This window comes from Aethalodelphis obliquidens, unplaced genomic scaffold (assembly GCF_003676395.1).
Source record: "Aethalodelphis obliquidens isolate GAN/ISIS:26980383/991018 unplaced genomic scaffold, ASM367639v1 scaffold2, whole genome shotgun sequence".
In the NCBI taxonomy this organism is placed as follows: domain Eukaryota; kingdom Metazoa; phylum Chordata; class Mammalia; order Artiodactyla; family Delphinidae; genus Aethalodelphis; species Aethalodelphis obliquidens.
In genome coordinates this window covers 44,220,698-44,238,841 of record NW_020837946.1, presented here as the reverse complement: position 1 = coordinate 44,238,841, position 18,144 = coordinate 44,220,698, and the positions used below count along the sequence as shown (strand labels likewise).

At 37.2% G+C, this 18,144-nt stretch overlaps 1 protein-coding gene across 1 annotated transcript in view; it reads left to right on the top strand.

Moving 5' to 3' along the window:
* ANKAR (ankyrin and armadillo repeat containing) overlaps nt 1-18,144 on the top strand; it is an 88,324-nt gene that overhangs the window by 24,057 nt on the left and 46,123 nt on the right. Inside the window, exons 8-12 of the mRNA XM_027126056.1 lie at nt 4,364-4,565; nt 7,353-7,561; nt 10,185-10,289; nt 11,642-11,883; nt 16,779-16,947. Of these exons, the coding sequence (XP_026981857.1) occupies nt 4,364-4,565; nt 7,353-7,561; nt 10,185-10,289; nt 11,642-11,883; nt 16,779-16,947 (927 nt within the window). The remainder of the gene's footprint in view (nt 1-4,363; nt 4,566-7,352; nt 7,562-10,184; nt 10,290-11,641; nt 11,884-16,778; nt 16,948-18,144) is intronic.

Genomic DNA, 18,144 nt, shown 5'->3' with positions numbered 1-18,144 from the left:
TGGGTCTGCTCTGATGCAATGACAGACGCATGCCCGCACCCAGATGACTTGGCCCAAAATTACACTCAGTCCTGCTGGATGTAATCCTGTCACCTGCATCTCAAAATAGTCATTTTGTTCTCCTTCATATGAGTCAATGTTGACTAATATAGGAAACCTTTTGCATATTAATAATCATACTTCTATGTATATTCCCTTTTAAAACAGAGTCATCAAAACTAGACATGAAAAACGAAAGAAATGGTAAGACATAAGTAAAATACTTGGTGCATTTTTAAAAGTTTATATATTAAAACTTTCCTTGTAGTATATAATCTTCAAAATGCTGTCACATGAGAATAACACAAAATGATTTTTATATACATTTTGAAGTATACATTTTTTCTACCCATGATTATTTATTCATCTTTTTCTTAAGTTTTGGGGGATGGTTCTCTTTTTTTTAACCTTGGAATTTGCAAATTATCTCTACTTATTTTTGTAAAATCAGGCCCCAATGTGGGTTTTATGCCTAAAAAAAGAGCAGTTAATATTATTTAGATATGCTGCCATCTAGTGACATTAACAATCTGTGAGGTCTGAGGAATGAGTCATTCTTGCTGAGGTGAGAGACTTGACCTAAGTATTGTGTATGATGAAAACAGAAAAAAATTTAAAGGATATACCTTCTATATCTATATCTAAAAGGCTATACCTTCATACTCTATATAGGCTAATTCAAGGAGGGTTTATTTTTCAAGAAACCATTTACAAAGACCTGAATTTTGTAAGGGGAGGGCAATAGTTATGCAAACCAGCCACCTTCCATTGGTGGAAGAACAGCTAACGTGAGATGACCAGAGAGGATAAGTATCCTGACCTCATCATCCTCCTTCTCCAGTCTCCTGCCAGGGCTCCGCATTGGCAGTTACTGACAAGAAGCCAAAGGACAGGGGTTGCAAAATCTGCAGAGGCAGAGAGCAGGGAGCGTCTTAGAGGGAGGTGAGTGGGCCTGGAGGGGGAAAAGAAAGCTTATCTACAGGCCCACCTACCCTGTAGGAATTTGCAATTGAGTAACAATAGTACACCTCCTGCATCATTGCTCTATTTTTTCCCCTTTTTCTTTTCTAAATATTACTTATGGCTACCTTGTATAATATTATTTATTTGTTTATTGTGGCTTCCTCCATTGAATATAAGGTCCATAAGGGCAAGGATTTGGTTTACTCTGCCATAGTATCCTAGTGCCCAGGAAAAAGCCTGGTGTTAATAGGTAGTTGGGAATAGTTGCTGTGTGAACGCATGATGGATGAATGCAGGGTAGCATTTCATAATCACTGGCATTATTAATATACAGTGATGTACTATAGAAGTTCAGGGAAAAGAGAAAAATGGCTTTCAGGTCCCATTAGAGCATCTGTTCTTTAGACCAAGGTTCTTTCTCTACCCGAGAATAATTTCTTCAGACTACATAAACCCCTCCAGAACTTCCCTGATTCGAGCATGACTAGGACAGTGTTTCTCAGCCTCAACACTACTGACGTTCGGGCTTGATAAGTCTTTGCTGTAGGGGCTATCCTATGCACTGTAAAATGTTTAGTAGCAGCCGTGGCCTCTACCCACTAAATGCCAGTAGCAACCCCTACCTCAGCTGTGACAACCAAAATATCATCAGACATTGCAAATGTCAAGGGGAGACATTTCGTCCCACTGTTATTGGATAAACTTTCAAGTATGTAGGAATCACACAGGTATCTTGTTAAATGCAGACTGATTCAGAGGGCTGGCTGAGAGCCGAGATTCTGCATTTCTATTAAACACACTTTAAAGGAGTAAGGGGGGCGGGTGTAAGAATAGTATTCCTGCCCCTGGGTTGTGCTGAAATATTTTTTGAAGGAAGGTAGAGAAGAGAAGGAGAGGGTCAGTGGGGAGGTTAGCATTGTTTAAAACAAACAACCAACCAAACCAAACCGAACAAACTTCAGTTCATTTTGATATGTTTCTCCTGCTGAGCTAATTGCGTTTCATTGATTGAAATGAACCAAAATGTTCTGTAGTCCTATAATTAGGTCTCAGTCTTTTGGGGAACTTGTGCTCCTGAACCATGAACTTCAACTTGCTTCTCAGTCCCTGCCTGCCCCTTAGGTGGATCAGGATGGCTGAAGGGGACTGTAATTGGGTACTTCCCTTCCCCCAGGCAGGTTAGGCTCCGATAAAACCTCAGCAGGTGAGGCTCCTGAGGACCGACTGGCCTTGTTAAGAAAATTAGAATGCTTTGGTGTATTTCCAAATGGTTCCTTTCCCCCTTCCCCTGCTGGAAGCACAAGGGGGTATTTCTTCAATATTAACTGTGAGGACCTGGTCAAGCTCCTGGAGGTAAAACTCTCTAGAGCATGGGGGCCTCTTATGACTGGGCCCCCTGGAGTTTCTGACTATCAGACTTGTCCACACTGAGCCACCAGCAATTTGTCAATTACACATCAGGTTTTCTGACCCTGCCACTGGTTCCTATAGAGGTTTCTGCTCTTGGCTTTCTGCTCCAGTAAGTTGTGATTCTCTGTATCTGCCTGTCTATCTCTCTAGTTTTGGGAGCAGCATTTTTGTCCTGTGACCTCACTTCTCTAATGGATCTGAGAAGAGTTGTTCATTTTTCAGTTTGTTCAAGTTTTTACTTGCTTTTAGGATGGATTGGGGACTTTTAAGCTCTTTACATGCCAGACCAGAAACTGGAAGACTAAGCAGTAATTTTAAATAAATAGATTTGGGTCAGATGTTATAGATTATCAAAGGCTATGATATAGAGCTTAGACTACTAAGGCAGGCAGGAGGCCATTGGAATTTTCTGAGTTGGGAGAAAAACAGTGCTTCACTGAGGAAATACCATTTTGGCTGATGAATAAATAAGACTTAGGTAGACCCCAATCAGAGAAGTGTTGTTTGGGAGAAGGAAGCTTTCAGACAGCAGAAATAGCCCAGGGTGACCGGATAATTCATCATCCAAATCAGGGAGTTTGAAAATGGAAGGGCAGTATTACTAATTATGCTGGGGCAACGGGCATAGACCAGTACTTTCCTGGACAGTCGGTCACCCTACATTTGAGGAGCTACAAGAAGGCCCAAATAAAGAGAACAAGGTGTGCATGTTGCCTTTCTTCTTTCTTTCTTTCTTTTTCTTCCTTCCTTCCTTCCTTCCTTCCTTCCTTCCTTCCTTCCTTCCTTTCTTTCTTTCTTTTTCTTCCTTCCTTCCTTCCTTCCTTCCTTCTGTCCTTCCTTTTCCTTTTTGGAGGGGGGATGGTTCAGGTTAAGTTGGAACCAATGCAACCTTTTCCTGTACTAATGATCAGGTGGCCTCAAGAAGTCACTAAAGAGTTTTAAACAAGGAGGTAAAAAGATCAGATTTACATTTTGAAAAAGTGGATTGGGAAGGGCAAGAACAAGGTGGGGATATCAGTTTGGAGATGATTATGGCCTTAAGTAGGGTGGTGATGGCAGTAAAGATTACGTTCTAGAGATATTTAGACTTGGTGATGGGGACTGGTTATGAAGATGAAATGAGAGGAGTCTTTCGGGTTTCTGGTTTGTAGAACTGGCTGGATGATGATATCCATCACTGAATTAGGGAGTGATGAAAGAGGATCAGGTTTGGAGGAAAAGATAGGAGTTCAATTTTGAATATGATAAGTTTGAAGTGGTGTGTGGAGATGCCTAGTGAGATGGTAGATCTGGAGCTTGGGGAAGAAATCAGACCTAGAGACATAATACTGGGGGCCATCAACTTATAGATTGTAAATGAAACCATTGAGAAGATAAAAGTCTTAAGGCTCATTTAGATATCAGGACAATGAAAAGGTCCCAAAGGAGACTGCAAATAAGTATCCAGAGATGTTGGAGAAAAATAAGAGTGTCTCATATCACAAAAGCCAAGGGAAGAAACCTTTTTAAAATGGAAGAAGTGTTCAACTTGAGAAGTAAGATGAGACTTGAAAAACACCCACTGGATTTAGTGACATAGAAGCCTTTCATGAGCATATTTTTTTCAATTTTAAAGAACCTTTTCTCCTACTACAAAACATTTGAATAAAATGGAAAATAACTTAAACAAGAAATAGCTTATTTTATGACTTTTATACATTGACTTAATTTTTCAAATATTTAATATTTTCAGTGTTATTTATTCTTCTTAACTTATAAAGAAGTATTTATTTTTAATGGTCAGACATCCTGAGTTAAATAAAGAAGTATGGAGTTGCCTAAGTAAATCCTTTTAGTGATCTTCTTGGAGCTTTTATATCACAATACTAAGCTCTGTGGTCGGACATTAAAAAGGCATGTTTTCAGAAATGTTAGCTCTTTGACCATTGAAGTAATTGTCCATCCGTTCTAGGTCCAACACCTCTACACCTGGCAGCACAGGCTTGCTCATTGGAAACAACCACCTGTCTACTTTATTTCAAAGCTGATTACACACTTTCTGAAAAAAGAGGCTGGATGCCAATTCACTTTGCTGCTTTCTATGACAATATCTGCATCATAATTGTTCTCTGTAGGAAGGATCCTAGTTTACTAGAAGCTGAGGCAACAGCTGAGTAAGTTATTAAGCATTTGTAAAAATATAAATTTCTGCTTTCATGGCTTGCCCCAAACACTGACACTAAAAGGACTGGTTGTTATGATTGATTTGAAAGGCTATGTTGGGCTTACTCTGCTGTCCTTTCTAGTCACCGTCTTCTCCTACCACTTATCTTTAGAATTTATAAAAATGGGAACTTCTATTAACCTATGCATATTTTCTGGAAGAATAAGGAGTAAGCCCTAGGAAGTTTTTCCTAACCTTTTCCCAAAGGTGTGGTTCTACAGATTAGTTTATCAGGTTAACTACTGATACTTAGTGGCCTGGAAGAAGCATGAGACAAGGGAGGAGAAAGTTGTCCTAAATTGGACCTTATACAACCAGGAGGCAGCCTGACGGCTCCAGACCAAGGTGGATAGACAGTGGACAGTCGGAGAAATATCTAGTGGTATCCAGAATAGAAAGACATTAAAAAAAAAGAAAATAACTTTGCAATAGGGAAACATCCCAAACGGTGTTCTGTTTCACAGCTTAGCAACCTTTAGGGTGGAGGTAAACCTTCTCCTGAGGGTACATTCTTGGCTAGTAATCTAAATACCAGGTTATTAGTTTGGTTTAGGCATAGTTTCAGATATTTTTGGGTCTTCAAATAACTTGTCGATTATTATTCAGTGTAGAAATAAATCCTCCCTAGGTTGGGGCAGAGATGTGTGTGGCAAAGTTTTCGGGAAACCAGGGTCTCTGGCTAATAGATTGTCTGGCAAATGGATTCTGGAAAGAGCCATGGAATGTGGAGACCTGAGTTCAGTTCCTAGTTCTGTCATATTTTGACAATGTGTCTTTGAGCAGAAGGGAGCTAAAAGACTGGGTGGATTGTAAAAGGTCAAACAATTGAAAATCAGAGGTAGAAGTAAGAAGCTATCTGTGAACTTAAGGAGGAAGCAAAGGATTCGTAGAGAAGACAATTACCAAGGTTGAGATCTATGTGGAGCCAATGAGGAGTGTGACCAGGCTGGTGCGTATGAATGTGGAGCACAAATGAAGGTATGACAAGGACCTGAGAGATCAGGACACAGATGGTAGTTAGCATGGGTGCTGAATAGAAGGAGGCATGTTGGCGAGGCAGCCAATACATGAGCTAGGCTGGCGGAAGAGGACCCACCTGGCAGGGGGCTGTGGCAGTGTGGAACAGGAAAGGGTCATAATATAACTTGCTAACGTATTTTTCAAGTGAGGAATATCAGAGTGATGGTGTTAGAAGTCGGAGTTATCTTTATTCCTACCACTGAGTAGGTGAAAGACAGGAACAGGAGGAGAACTCTCCTGTTAGAATAGAAAAGGGAGAAAATGAAGAGATGTTTACTGATAAAGGATGAGTTTCCCCCGGGCCCAGGAAAAAGAGGAGAAGCTTGGGGCCAGCTGGATATTGGTGAGCGTTCAAGGACAGGCAGCAAGAGAAAGGGGCTTCATGAAGAGAAGAAGGCATGGGTATAAGGATAAAACATAAAAGTAATGTTTGAGGCAATGTGATATGGTGAAAAAAGGCAGGGGGACTGTGTATGAAGACTGTGCTAATAAGCACCTTATTCATCCCTTACACCAAAACTGTCAGCTGATTTTTGTTACTCTCATAATTTTACCGACAAGAAAGTAACCCAAGTTGCTTAAGGTCACATTGCTAGTCAGTAGACCTGTTAGTTAAGATACAGTTGAAGTTGCCGTGACAAAGCTAGCCCCAAATATCTGTAGTTTTAAAAAAGATAAACGTAGTTCTTTTTCATGAAGTCTGGGTTGGTGGTCGAGGGCTGGCATAATGGCTTAGCAATATGAGAGACCCAGACGTCCTCTTGTTGCTTCTTCACATGTGGTTTCCATATCCTGGTACAAAATGGCAACTTCTGCTTTCATTATTATGCCTGCATTCTAGCCATGAGAAGAAAGAGAGAGGAAAAGTAATGGCACACTCCATTTCTCTTTAGGGAATTGGCCAGGTAACTTCTACTAACATCACGCAGGCCAGACTCAGTCATGTGGCCATACCTACCTATACGAGGAGGTAGGAAATGTAGCATTTGGCTGGACTACCATGTGCCCAACCAAAAACTCTTCACCATCTAAAAAGCAGATAGTGGGTTTTTGAGAAAAACTCTTAGTTTCTGCCACACTGAGGAAGCTGGGATTTGAGAAGTGGACATGAATTGTAAAGAATGGGTTAGCAACCGCATAGCACAGGGAGATCAGCTTGGTGCTTTGTGACCACCTAGAGGGGTGGAATAGGGAGGGTGGGAGGGAGATGCAAGAGGGAGGAGATATGGGGATATATGTAAATGTATAGCTGATTCACTATGTTATAAAGCAGAAACTAACACACCATTGTAAAGCAATTATACTTCAATAAAGATGTTAAAAAATAATAATAATTATAAAAAGAAATGGGCTGGAGCACTACCTGAGCCTCAGTTTCATCATTTGTAAAGTGGGCTGATAACACTTGCCTTGCTTTTTCCTTCACTCATAGAATTGTAGGGAGCCAATGAGATAGGATAGTCTAAGAACTCTCTACATTATCAACTTCCAAATGAATTGTAATGCATGATAATCAAGTTGGGAGGGAAGGTAGGGGTAGCCAAGGCAAGGGGGGCAAATCTACTGACATGTGGAATATACAGAACAACACTATGTAAGGAAAAGAAGATGATGTATAAATCAGACTTCCTCCAACAGCCATTTGGATAGTTTTACAAGAAGTAAATTTGACACTATGTGTGTGCTCAATTATTATGACATATTCCTTGATTTTTAGGAATCAGTGTACTCCTCTGTTACTTGCTGCCACTTCGGGAGCACTGGACACTATTCAGTACCTACTTTCTGTTGGAGCTAACTGGAGAAAAACAGATATTAAAGGAAATAATATAATTCATTTAGCAGTGCTAACCTTTCACACGGAAGTTCTCAAGCATGTAATAGAGTTAAATATTCCTGAACTCCCAGTTTGGAAAACTTTAGTAGGTGAGTACAGAACACATAATCTCTTTATAAATAAATGTTCTGATCATTATTCAGTTTAATTGGTACTTATTCTGAAATAAAACAAAGTAAAGCACGCATCATATTCTGAGTTAAAATCAGAAATACAAATAATACTGGACTATTTTTGTGTGTGTAAAAGTAGTTTTATTTCTAAATTAAAATAAAAGAATAAACCCAGATGATATTTCACACAATTATATTTATTTTTATTTTCCAACTTTCTCCAAAAGTCCAGCCATCCTCGGCTCCATTAAAAAAAAAAAGAGGTAGGAAATAAAGTTTGAGTGGAAAATATAAGATTCCTTCCAATTCATTCCTCACATCCTAATTTTAGAGACAGATTCAGCAACATCTTTCCTCATATTTTGATAATGTTTTGTGAAAAATTCTATTTGAGGTTTTCTCCCCCAATTTATATTCAATCTAGCCAGAAATACTATAAAGGTAAGAGTTACTGGCCAACTGAATGTACACATCTAATTTTACTCCCTCTCAAGACCCTACTAAAATTATGTAGAGATTAAATAGCAGCAAACAAGCATTGAAGAGAAAACAGGAAAAAGCAATAAAATATTGAAAGCAGACAGGCAAGTCTTAGCACGTAGCAGACCAGAGGGATCATTCCAAGCCAACTCTGGGAAAGCTGAGAACGTCTCAGATTCACACCATAAATCCCTAATAGGCTGGCTGGAGAACTAGCAGTGCCAGTCAGGAGTGCTCTCTGCAGAGGCTAACCAGGAAAGACCTAAAGATCTAAAGCAGGGATTCTCCCCAACTAACAGGAAACTGGGAATCTGACCCAAGAGAAAAGCAAAGGGAATTTCAAAGATGACAGCAAAGGGAAGTCCCAGAATGGAAACTGTGTACCCAGACCAAAAGGAAAGTGTGGGAGGAATAACCAATAGGTACAAAGAAAACTAAGCAGATGAAATAAACTAAGGAAATTATTACCTCCAGGAAAAGCAAAAGTAAGGAGACACAAGGCAGTACACTGCAGTACTTAGCTGTGAATAATATCTGTATAGGCATTATAATGTAAGTGTTGAATTTTCATTTAACTAAAAACTATAAATATAGGGAAGGGGGGGAGCAGAGGAAATGGCAGAGCAGTGTTGAAAGAGCTAGTTTCCCATTTATCATGACATGAAGTCAATGATGTCTAAAACTGATATAGCCAAAGGTAACTGTGTATAAATATTTAGAAATGTGGAGATATGTAAATCACAGAAGGTATAGGGGAAGAGTCCAAAGTGGCACTATCTGGAGAGAGAAATTCAGAAAAGTGGAGAGGGTGGGGTAAAGAACCGTTATATTTTGCTGTAGGCTTTTTAGTAACATTTAACTCTGAATCATGAGCATATATTACTTTAACAAAACTAAAGGAAAAATTAAACAAATTGGAGAATGAAAACTGATATTTCTCCCAACAACTCGTTTTAGGATGGGATAAGATAAATAAATATTTAAGATTTTCAACCTGCTGATGCACAAAGTCTGAGTAACTAGTTTCAAAACTGGCTCAATACCTGATTTTGGAATTTACTGGGTGCTGGGAACACATTCCAAGTATATCAGCCCAAGAGATACTGGACGGGGTTTTCAGTGTTTATTTGTATGCATATATATCATTATATCTTAGTCTTTTGAGAGGTAACTAAGAAGACTATCCTGCTGCTTTTGATAAAGGCTAACACATTTGAAATGCAGTGGTAGGACCTTCTGGCCCCTAACAGTAACAGCCTAATGGCACAAAAAATTCTTGACAGCCACTCCTTCCTACAGCGATTGTTGGGAAGTCCTGATAATGACATGAACACAACAGTAACCATGAGCGTCTGGCCACTGCTTCTTTGCTTCGTGCCCTATAATAGCTCTTTCTCCTCACACTACCCATTTCCACGATGAGTAAAAGAAGAATTAGAGTTTATTAGAACTCCCCGGGATTAGCTCTTGGAGTGGAAGCTGAAATTTAAAAGAGAGTACCATGGAGTGAACCAGCTAGGTAGGAGTCAGGACCAGATTTGTTGTTATAGGGGCTGGGTAAAAAGAGATGAGCAAAGATATTTCTATGTGGTTTTGCTTGAACCAGAGATATTGTTTAGAATCATGTATATTTGTATTACTTCCTGTCTGGAGTATAAGTTCATTCAAGATTTTTTTAAAGTATCTTCTTCATACTCAGGAAATGTATAAAGCTTTAATGGATATTAAAATTTTTTTGACAGTAATGTAGTTTACTTTGCTGTCCTTGAAAACCCACACTCAAATTTTATTCAACAACTGATATCAGGCAAGAGAGAGGTATACTATTTTCCAAGTGAATTTGAACCATGTGGCCAGCCAATCTAAGTCATTCAGACCAAAGATAAAAAATTTCAGAGTTTTTAAATACTAATTATATAGATTATAAACTTCAAAGAACATGGGTGTTCAATCCGTTTAAGCACCTCACATGCACAGAGGGGAATTTAATGAATGCAGTTGGTGGTGATGTTGGTGACCTCAACTCATGGCTTCACTTGGCCTGTACAGAAACAGAATCAATCATTCCATTACCTCTTATGAAATTACAATGTGTATTTTTCTGTTGAAAACTTACCAGAAATGTTGCAGTGTGAAAGCTATAAACGAAGGATGATGGCTGTCATGTCTTTAGAAGTAATCTGCTTAGCAAATGATGAATACTGGAAATGTATTTTGGATGCAGGTGATGTAAAATCTATTAACTATCTTTTGCTTATGCTATTTTATGTAGGGATTTATTCAGTCAATCACTTTAAAATGTATTTTTAATTATGGAGAAAACTTTTTAGTTGATTTTAACTTTCTATTTTTCTAAGATCATTTCCTTTACCTGTAAACCTTATATTTTATATTCCAAGTGGAAGCTGCACAGGATCAAAAAACTATATAAATCTCATTTCTCTAAAAGTTTGCGAACTTAAAAATTATATTAAATTACTTCATCATACTATCCTATGTTTACTTTCACTTAGAAATTATCCCTATTCTTTTTTGGTACACTTTATTTGTAAAAATAGCAGTTGCAATGTCAGGCCTGGGTTTGTAACTAGCTCTACATTTAGGACTTAGGCTAGTTGCTTACTCTCTCTATGCCTAATTTCCTCATTAATAAAATAGTTACTACCTCACAGGATTGTTTTGAGAATAGCACTTCCCATTATAACTTTCTGAAATGATGGAAATATTCTATCTACACTATCCATTATGGTAGCCATTACTCTAATGTGAATATTGGGCACAAATGAGATGCTTCATAAATATTTGTTGAATGAATGAAAAATTTATCGTAGGTAGTCCCCTAATATGTTCCTAAAAACATGTACAAAAAGCTCTTTGTCCAAAAAAAGTGAACCACAGATAAACAAGTCATGATGGAGGTTTCATTTAAGGTAGCTAAATACATATATACATCCCTAATTATACCCATGATATTACCAGCATGTCATGTGTGCTCTTTAATGTTTTTCCTTCACATTGAACTAAAGTAACAAGCATCCAACTGAAGCCATATTTTCTATTTTCACCACGCCCAATGATTTTCATCTTTGAACAAACTGTAATTAATGAGGCTAAGACTGCTTTATACTAGATTCAGCACTTTTCATTTTTCAGTTGATTGTATAAAACATGAGTAAAACATAATAAAATGCTCAAATAATTATACAAACAACTGCCACACAAAGTTGATGCAGTAACCAAAACTGAACTCTACCATATGGTAGCTCAAATCATTTATATATCAATGATCTTAAGTCAAAATTCAATGTTTCAGCGGTGACTTAGTATCACCAATATGAAATGTATGATTGTGTGCTATGTGAAAATCAAATGTGTAAACAATGAGAGCCGCCTACACTATAGAAAAGAAAGAAAAGTACATTTGCGTAGTTTCAAATGATAATTTTATAAATATTTTACAGAATTATTTGCTGTTTATATGGCAATGCCCATAAACATTATTTAAATCTTACCATGATAAATTGACTACAAATAGTTACAAACAATTCATGCTTTTTCTTGATCTTTTCATTGCAGGCACCATTCCTGCCTTAATCAATCTATTAAAAGGTTCCAAAATAAAATTACAGTGCAAAACAGTTGGGTTATTGAGTAATATCTCAACCCATGCAAAGATAGTGCATGCTCTAGTAGAAGCAGGAGCTATTCCAGCTTTGATCGACCTACTGGTTTCTGATGAACCCGAACTACACTCTCGGTGTGCTGTCATTCTGTATGATATTGCTCAACTTGAAAACAAGGATGTTATTGCCAAATATGTAAGCTCTTTTCATAGAACATCATTTTGACTGACTAATTCTCTCATATAGAAGCTAGAAAGATACATACCCATTTCATTATGCAGTGGCCCTCATAAACTCTCAGGGAAGAGCTCCAATCTTAATGAGGATGGCAAAGAGAAAACCTGCCACAATCCCATGAGTGCCAAAATTAGACAAGAGCAAGATAGTACCAGAGCAAGCACAGCAAAGGGTTGTCTGTTTTCCCTGTCCCGAAGTCTCACAAGGCAACAGAGTGGGCCCAGGTAGATCATACCTGCACATTGGGTTTGTGTCAAATCTGAGGAACGCTGAGCTTAAGAAACCTATCACTTTGGTAGCAACCAGTAAGCAAGCCTATTCTTTGCCTGGCGGTAGACGTTACCACACCTTTCAAGAATGATAGCAGGATGAGCCAAGATCCAGTAAGTGATAAACAGCATTAGGATATGAGTAAAGGTTGTACTTGCACATGTACCACTTCTAGGGCCCACATCATGGGGTAATGGCATTATAATGAGAAAAACCACAGGCAAATGAAGTGAACAGTAATTCAAGGAAGTGACACATAAAATCTTGCTAGCTCCAGTTTGGCAAGGTCTGGGGAGGAGTTTATGTTACATAAGGAGGTGGTATCATCTAGGATAGCCTAGATGATATTGTGGTAATATCTCCCAAATATCAATGCTAAAAACAAATGAAGATTTATTTCTCAGTCAAAAAGAAAAAAAAAAAAAAAGATAGCTACATAAAAATCCTGAAAAATGGCCCAGGTAAAAGAGCTGTTACAATCTTGATACACTCCCAATACTGGTAGGAGTGCAAGAGACCAAGGGAAAACTGTTTCTCAACAAAATTATCTGGTAAAACTATCACCTGGGACAACATGGAAGACAGGTCAACTGCTTATTTAGCTCTGGGGGATGTGGTTGCTTCTTGTTGTTTATGAGAAGATATTAAAAGAAATAGTGCCATCTTGGCTATTTCTATTCTGGCTGGTAAATGTAGTCTATTTGTGTACTAGAAAGAATTAGAAGAAAAAAAAATTTTTTTTTTGTGAACACCCAGCAATCTTTGCCATGCTGTAGTTCTTCAAATAAAACCCACCTTATTATGTCTATTAATATTTTAGGTAAGATCTTTTAAAGATATTTATAAATAAGGTTATTTTTATAGTTTTTGTCAGGTGACACTTCTTCATTATGGACTGAGTCATTTAGCATTATAAAATATACACTTTTTGTCAAGTGCAATACTTTTGCCCCAAATTCTGTGTTGTCCAAAATTAGATTTGTGATCTTTGTGTTCTTTTGTGCTCTCATGTTTAATTTGGCTTTGCTTATCGTTTTCTTTTTAACTTTTTGGAGTCATTTTACTTCTTGCTGGTTGTTTTGTTATCAATCATTTGGAAAATATATTAGAAATTTTCCCCTCCCCCCAGGCCCACAACTAGAGTTAGTCAGTTAGTCTTATTCATTTAGACCTCACTTTAGACCTCTCCAGTGATTCTGATCACCCAGAGTTAGGATAAATGTGTCCCTTGTATGCAGTATATTTGGGTTTGCTTTGTCATTCACTTTTTATTGAATATAGCTCATTTACATTTATTGATGTGATGTTTAATCTTAGTTTTGGCATATTTTGTTATTATTTTTGGTTCTCTAAAAATCTTCTACTGTATGAGCAGTGTTTTCTTCCTCTTTTTTTCTTTATCTTTAAATTCCAGGACTTACACATCAGTGTTAGTTACCTATTTTTCCTGGGGCTTGGTGTGACTTTTCAACATGTACATTCATCTTCTTTTATTTTCAAAACGTTTTCTTGAATTCATGTCTTTAAATATTTTTTCTGTATTATTCTTTCTGTAAATTCATAAACAAGTACTTTTTGAGAGTTTATTGTATGGAAATACACTTCTAGATGTTAGAGTTATAGCAGTGAACAAAACAGACAAAATCCCAGCCTTCATGGAGTTTTTATTCCAGTTGGGGGTAACAAGACAATAAAGAAAATAAACCAAATATAGTATATTCGATGAGAAGAGATGTTAAGGAGGAAAATAAAGCAGGGAAAGGGAAGGGGGGAGCTTGGCAAAAAATACTTCACTAAGAAGCTGGCATTTGAAAAAGGGAGAGGGGTGGGGGAGGGATGGATTGGGAGGTTGGGATTAGCAGATGTAAACTATTATATATAGGATGGATAAATAACAAGGTCCTACTGTATAGCACAGGGAACTATATTCAATATCCTGTGATAAACTATAATGGAAAAGAATACGAAAAAAGAATGTATATATGTGTGTGTGTGTGTAACTGAATCACTGTGCTATACAGCAGAAATTAACAAAACATTGTAAATCAACTATACTTAGATAAAATAAATTTTAAAAAAGTTGGCATTTGAGTACAAACCTAAAATAGATGAGGAAGTGTGCTATGTTTTTCTGTTGGGAAGAGCATTCTAGGCAGAGGAAACAAATGCAAAGTAAATGAAGTGAGAGTATGCTTGGCATATTCAAGGAATAGCAAGTAAGCAAAAGTAGCTGAAGAAAGAGAAATAGGAGACACCTTAGCTGGGTAATGGTGCACCACATCATGTAGGGCCATGTGGATAATTGTTAGACACCCTGGCTTTTTCTCTGAGTATGTTAAGCCATTGAATAATTTTGTTCTGGGAAGTTCCATGAAGAGATTTATATCACTCTACCTTCTATGTTGAAACAGGTGGGCAAGGGTGGATGCAGCAAGACTAACTAAGAAGCTATTTTGGTAATCCAGGTGACAGACAGTGGTGTCTTGAACCAGGGTGGTAATAGTGGAAATGGTGAGAAGTAGTCATATACTGTATTATTTTTCTGGGAGTTGAGTCACCAGGAGCTGTGGGAAAGCTGAAAGATCTGGAGGGACCTCAAAGGAGACTAAGAAGGAATGGCCACTGAGGTAAGAGGAAACCTGAGGAAACTGTTGTCCTATCAGCCAAACGGGCAACATGTTCAAAGAGGAGAAGAATATCAATAGTGTCAAAGGCTGTTGTAAGATGAAAGTCAAAAGTTGACTTGAATTTACTGATCACTGAATTAACTTTAATTAACTAATTAAATCTTAACTACACTTCTCTTTGGGAATACCAATTATTTGTGTATTATATCACCTTTTCCAGTTTTATACAGCTGTCATTTTCTCTCTAGTCCTTTTCCACTCACTGTTTTATTTCATTTTTTTCCCCCTCAATCCTATCCTCCTTGTCTCTTGCTATGTTTTCTGGCCTTATTTATTTTTGTGTAGATTACAGTTTGGCTTTTATATTTTTCCACATCTTTCCTGAGCTTTTCCAGCTCTTGTTTCACCTCTCCCTGTCTCAAAAAATCTTCCCTGAGCACTGATGTCTCTCCTGTGCACCCTTGTTTTATAGAGGTGATTGCCTAATTTTTTTCATTGATAACAATATACCATTTTCAGTTAAAGTTTTTCATCTACTTTGTGGCATATTTTTCTTACAAGCATTCTTTATCTGTCATAAGTTTTTCCTATTTTTAATCTTATAATATATTTGGACAGATCCTGTTCTGCTTCCTTTTTGAACATTACTCACTTTGAATTAGATAAGTTCTTTCTGGTCTAGCTATTTGCAGGAAATGCATGTGGGAAAGGGCCCAGATCCATGTTCTAGGCTAGCAAGAATATGACATATGCTACAGGGTTGTATGCATGGGTCTGTTCAGCTTCACTTTCCCTTAGCCAGCAGAGACTGTTGCATAGTACTCATAATGTGGATTCTATTTCCTCCACAATGCAAAAGTCTATCTCTTCCTTTTTATCTCACCAATAAGACTACTTGTTCCAAACCTCTTATTGGTATCATTCTTTATTCGTCCTTGCCCTCCTTAATTTTTGAAACTTTAGGACAAATTGGTCCAGGAAAGATCCTGCTGCCATCCTCCATACCCATTCCTCTTGTTCCAGACAGGGATGTGTGTGTGTGTGTGTGTGTGTGTGTGTGTGTGTGTGTGTGTGTTGTGTGTGTGTTGTGTGTGTATGTGTATGTTTTCCTGCCCTTAAGGTAGAGCCACTTACTTTGGAAAACTGTGTTCTGCCAGTATTTCCTGTAGCCGGTGGCCATGGGAGATCTTGCGCATCCCTGTTGGCTACTCATAAACATTTATTATGGTTCAACATTACTGATGTCTCCTAGCTTTATTGAAAATGACATTACATTTCTGTTTCTTATCTTCTTTAATATCCTTTCATTAATTCTGTTAGTAGGGAGAAATGCCATCTTTACTCCACTTAAAATTAAGAAACTATATTAACATTTAAAAATAATATTTTGTGTTGCATAAATATAATTACCAATTACCAGTGCAATGTATACAATAGCAAATATTTCCAAATGGGCACTGTATTCAATTGGTATTACTTAGTTGTTTCACTTTTAGATACTTAAATGTTACAGTGAACTTGCAGCCTCAAATTATTTTGGTATAGAGGAGACTATTTGAAAATATATTTATAGAGACTTCCCTGGTGGTCCAGTGGTTAAGACTCTGCACTTCCAATGCAGGGGGCATGGGTTCGATCCCTGGTCGGGGAACAAAGATCCCACATGCCATGTGGTACGGCACAGAAAGGAAGGAAAGAAGGAAGGAAGGAAGGAAGGGAGGGAGGCAGAAAATATATTTATAGAATACTTTCCTTAATATTGAAGCATAAGATATGCTCAAAGTTGTAATAACTGTCATTTAATGTGCCATATCCGTAGACACATTTGTTTATGGGCAGTTTTTCTCTCCTAATTAAGCAGATATTTATAGCAAGAAAGATTATAGACTTGTGTTTCTAAATAAAGATAGCATACATCTTAAATAACTTCAACTAAATCTTTTTGTTTATTTTTAGAATGGAATTCCAGCTCTGATAAATCTTTTGAACTTAGACATAGAAAGCGTGCTAGTAAATGTAATGAACTGTCTACGGGTATTGTGTATGGGAAACAAAAACAATCAAAGAGCAGTGAGAGACCATAAAGGCATCCCGTATCTTATCACATTTCTGAGTTCTGAGTCAGGTAAGTCTTTAGTTCTATATATTTTAAAGTGACCAGATATATTAAGTGAAGCAAATACATGTTTGGACGTGTCCTTTATGATAGATGTCCTGGATTTATCTCAGGATGGAACTAGACATATGTAACATAACCTAACTTCTGAAACACTTAAATTTAAACTGCTGGATTTATAAAAGGAATTGACTCTCAAAGCCATAATTTTTAAAATGTTGAACTAGATATTTTTATAAATGGAAATATTGGCATGAGTAATGAAAATAATGTAGTTAATATGCCCAGGGACTCAAGTAGATGTCTCCTTGTATGAATAAGACACACATTGATCATTGGAAGCTATTTTTCAAGTTACAATAAGGACTTCAGATTTGCTGTTAGATATTTGATATCAAAATTCAATGTCATCAGATCATTAGGTTAATTAATGATTAATTAATTAACTTCAGTGCCTATAAACACCAGGAACACCAGAAGCTATGAGGCAGTTTCTGCAGCTACTGCAAATGGTCTCTCAGGTTCTGTAAGAATTTTCTCATTCCAGTGAGCATATACATAAACTTAAAATGTATGGTTTTCCCCACATTTGGGGGAATAAAAAATTGGGGGAAAGGTTGTATGTTTTTCTTCCTGCTCAGTTTATCACCTATCTTTCTATTCTAGTCCTCTAAGAATGAATACAGAATAAATATGTTGGCTAAAATGTAAGACAAGGTTATGGATAAGGGGATTGTTGCAGAAGGCTTTCTTTTACTTTAGAACTTCAAATTTAAGCAATTATCATCTTCTAAGGACCTCTATCATGTGGTGAAATCATTTGAAAGTCCTTTCCCTTCATTACAAATTCCTAAAGTCAGGGAATAGGTTTTCCCTATCCTTTTTCTTCCTCCCAACCCCAGATGCTTGAACAAAGCACAAATTGTAGAGGCAATTTGGATAAATAATAAATGAATTCCTGAAAGAAAGCTATAGAAATGAATTACCAAAATCATTTCTTTTTTGGGCTCTTGCCTCATCTGAAACCTAAATAAAAGTAACATCCTATATTGTAATCTGTACTATCTCTTCACTCCAAGGAAGATAAATACTTTTGAAGAAATTTTAATTGTTTTTCTCCCCATTTATAATTTGTAAATTCTACACTTCTAATTTTAGTGCTTTAACAAATGATTCTCCTGTATATTAGCTGTGCTATTAAGTTTT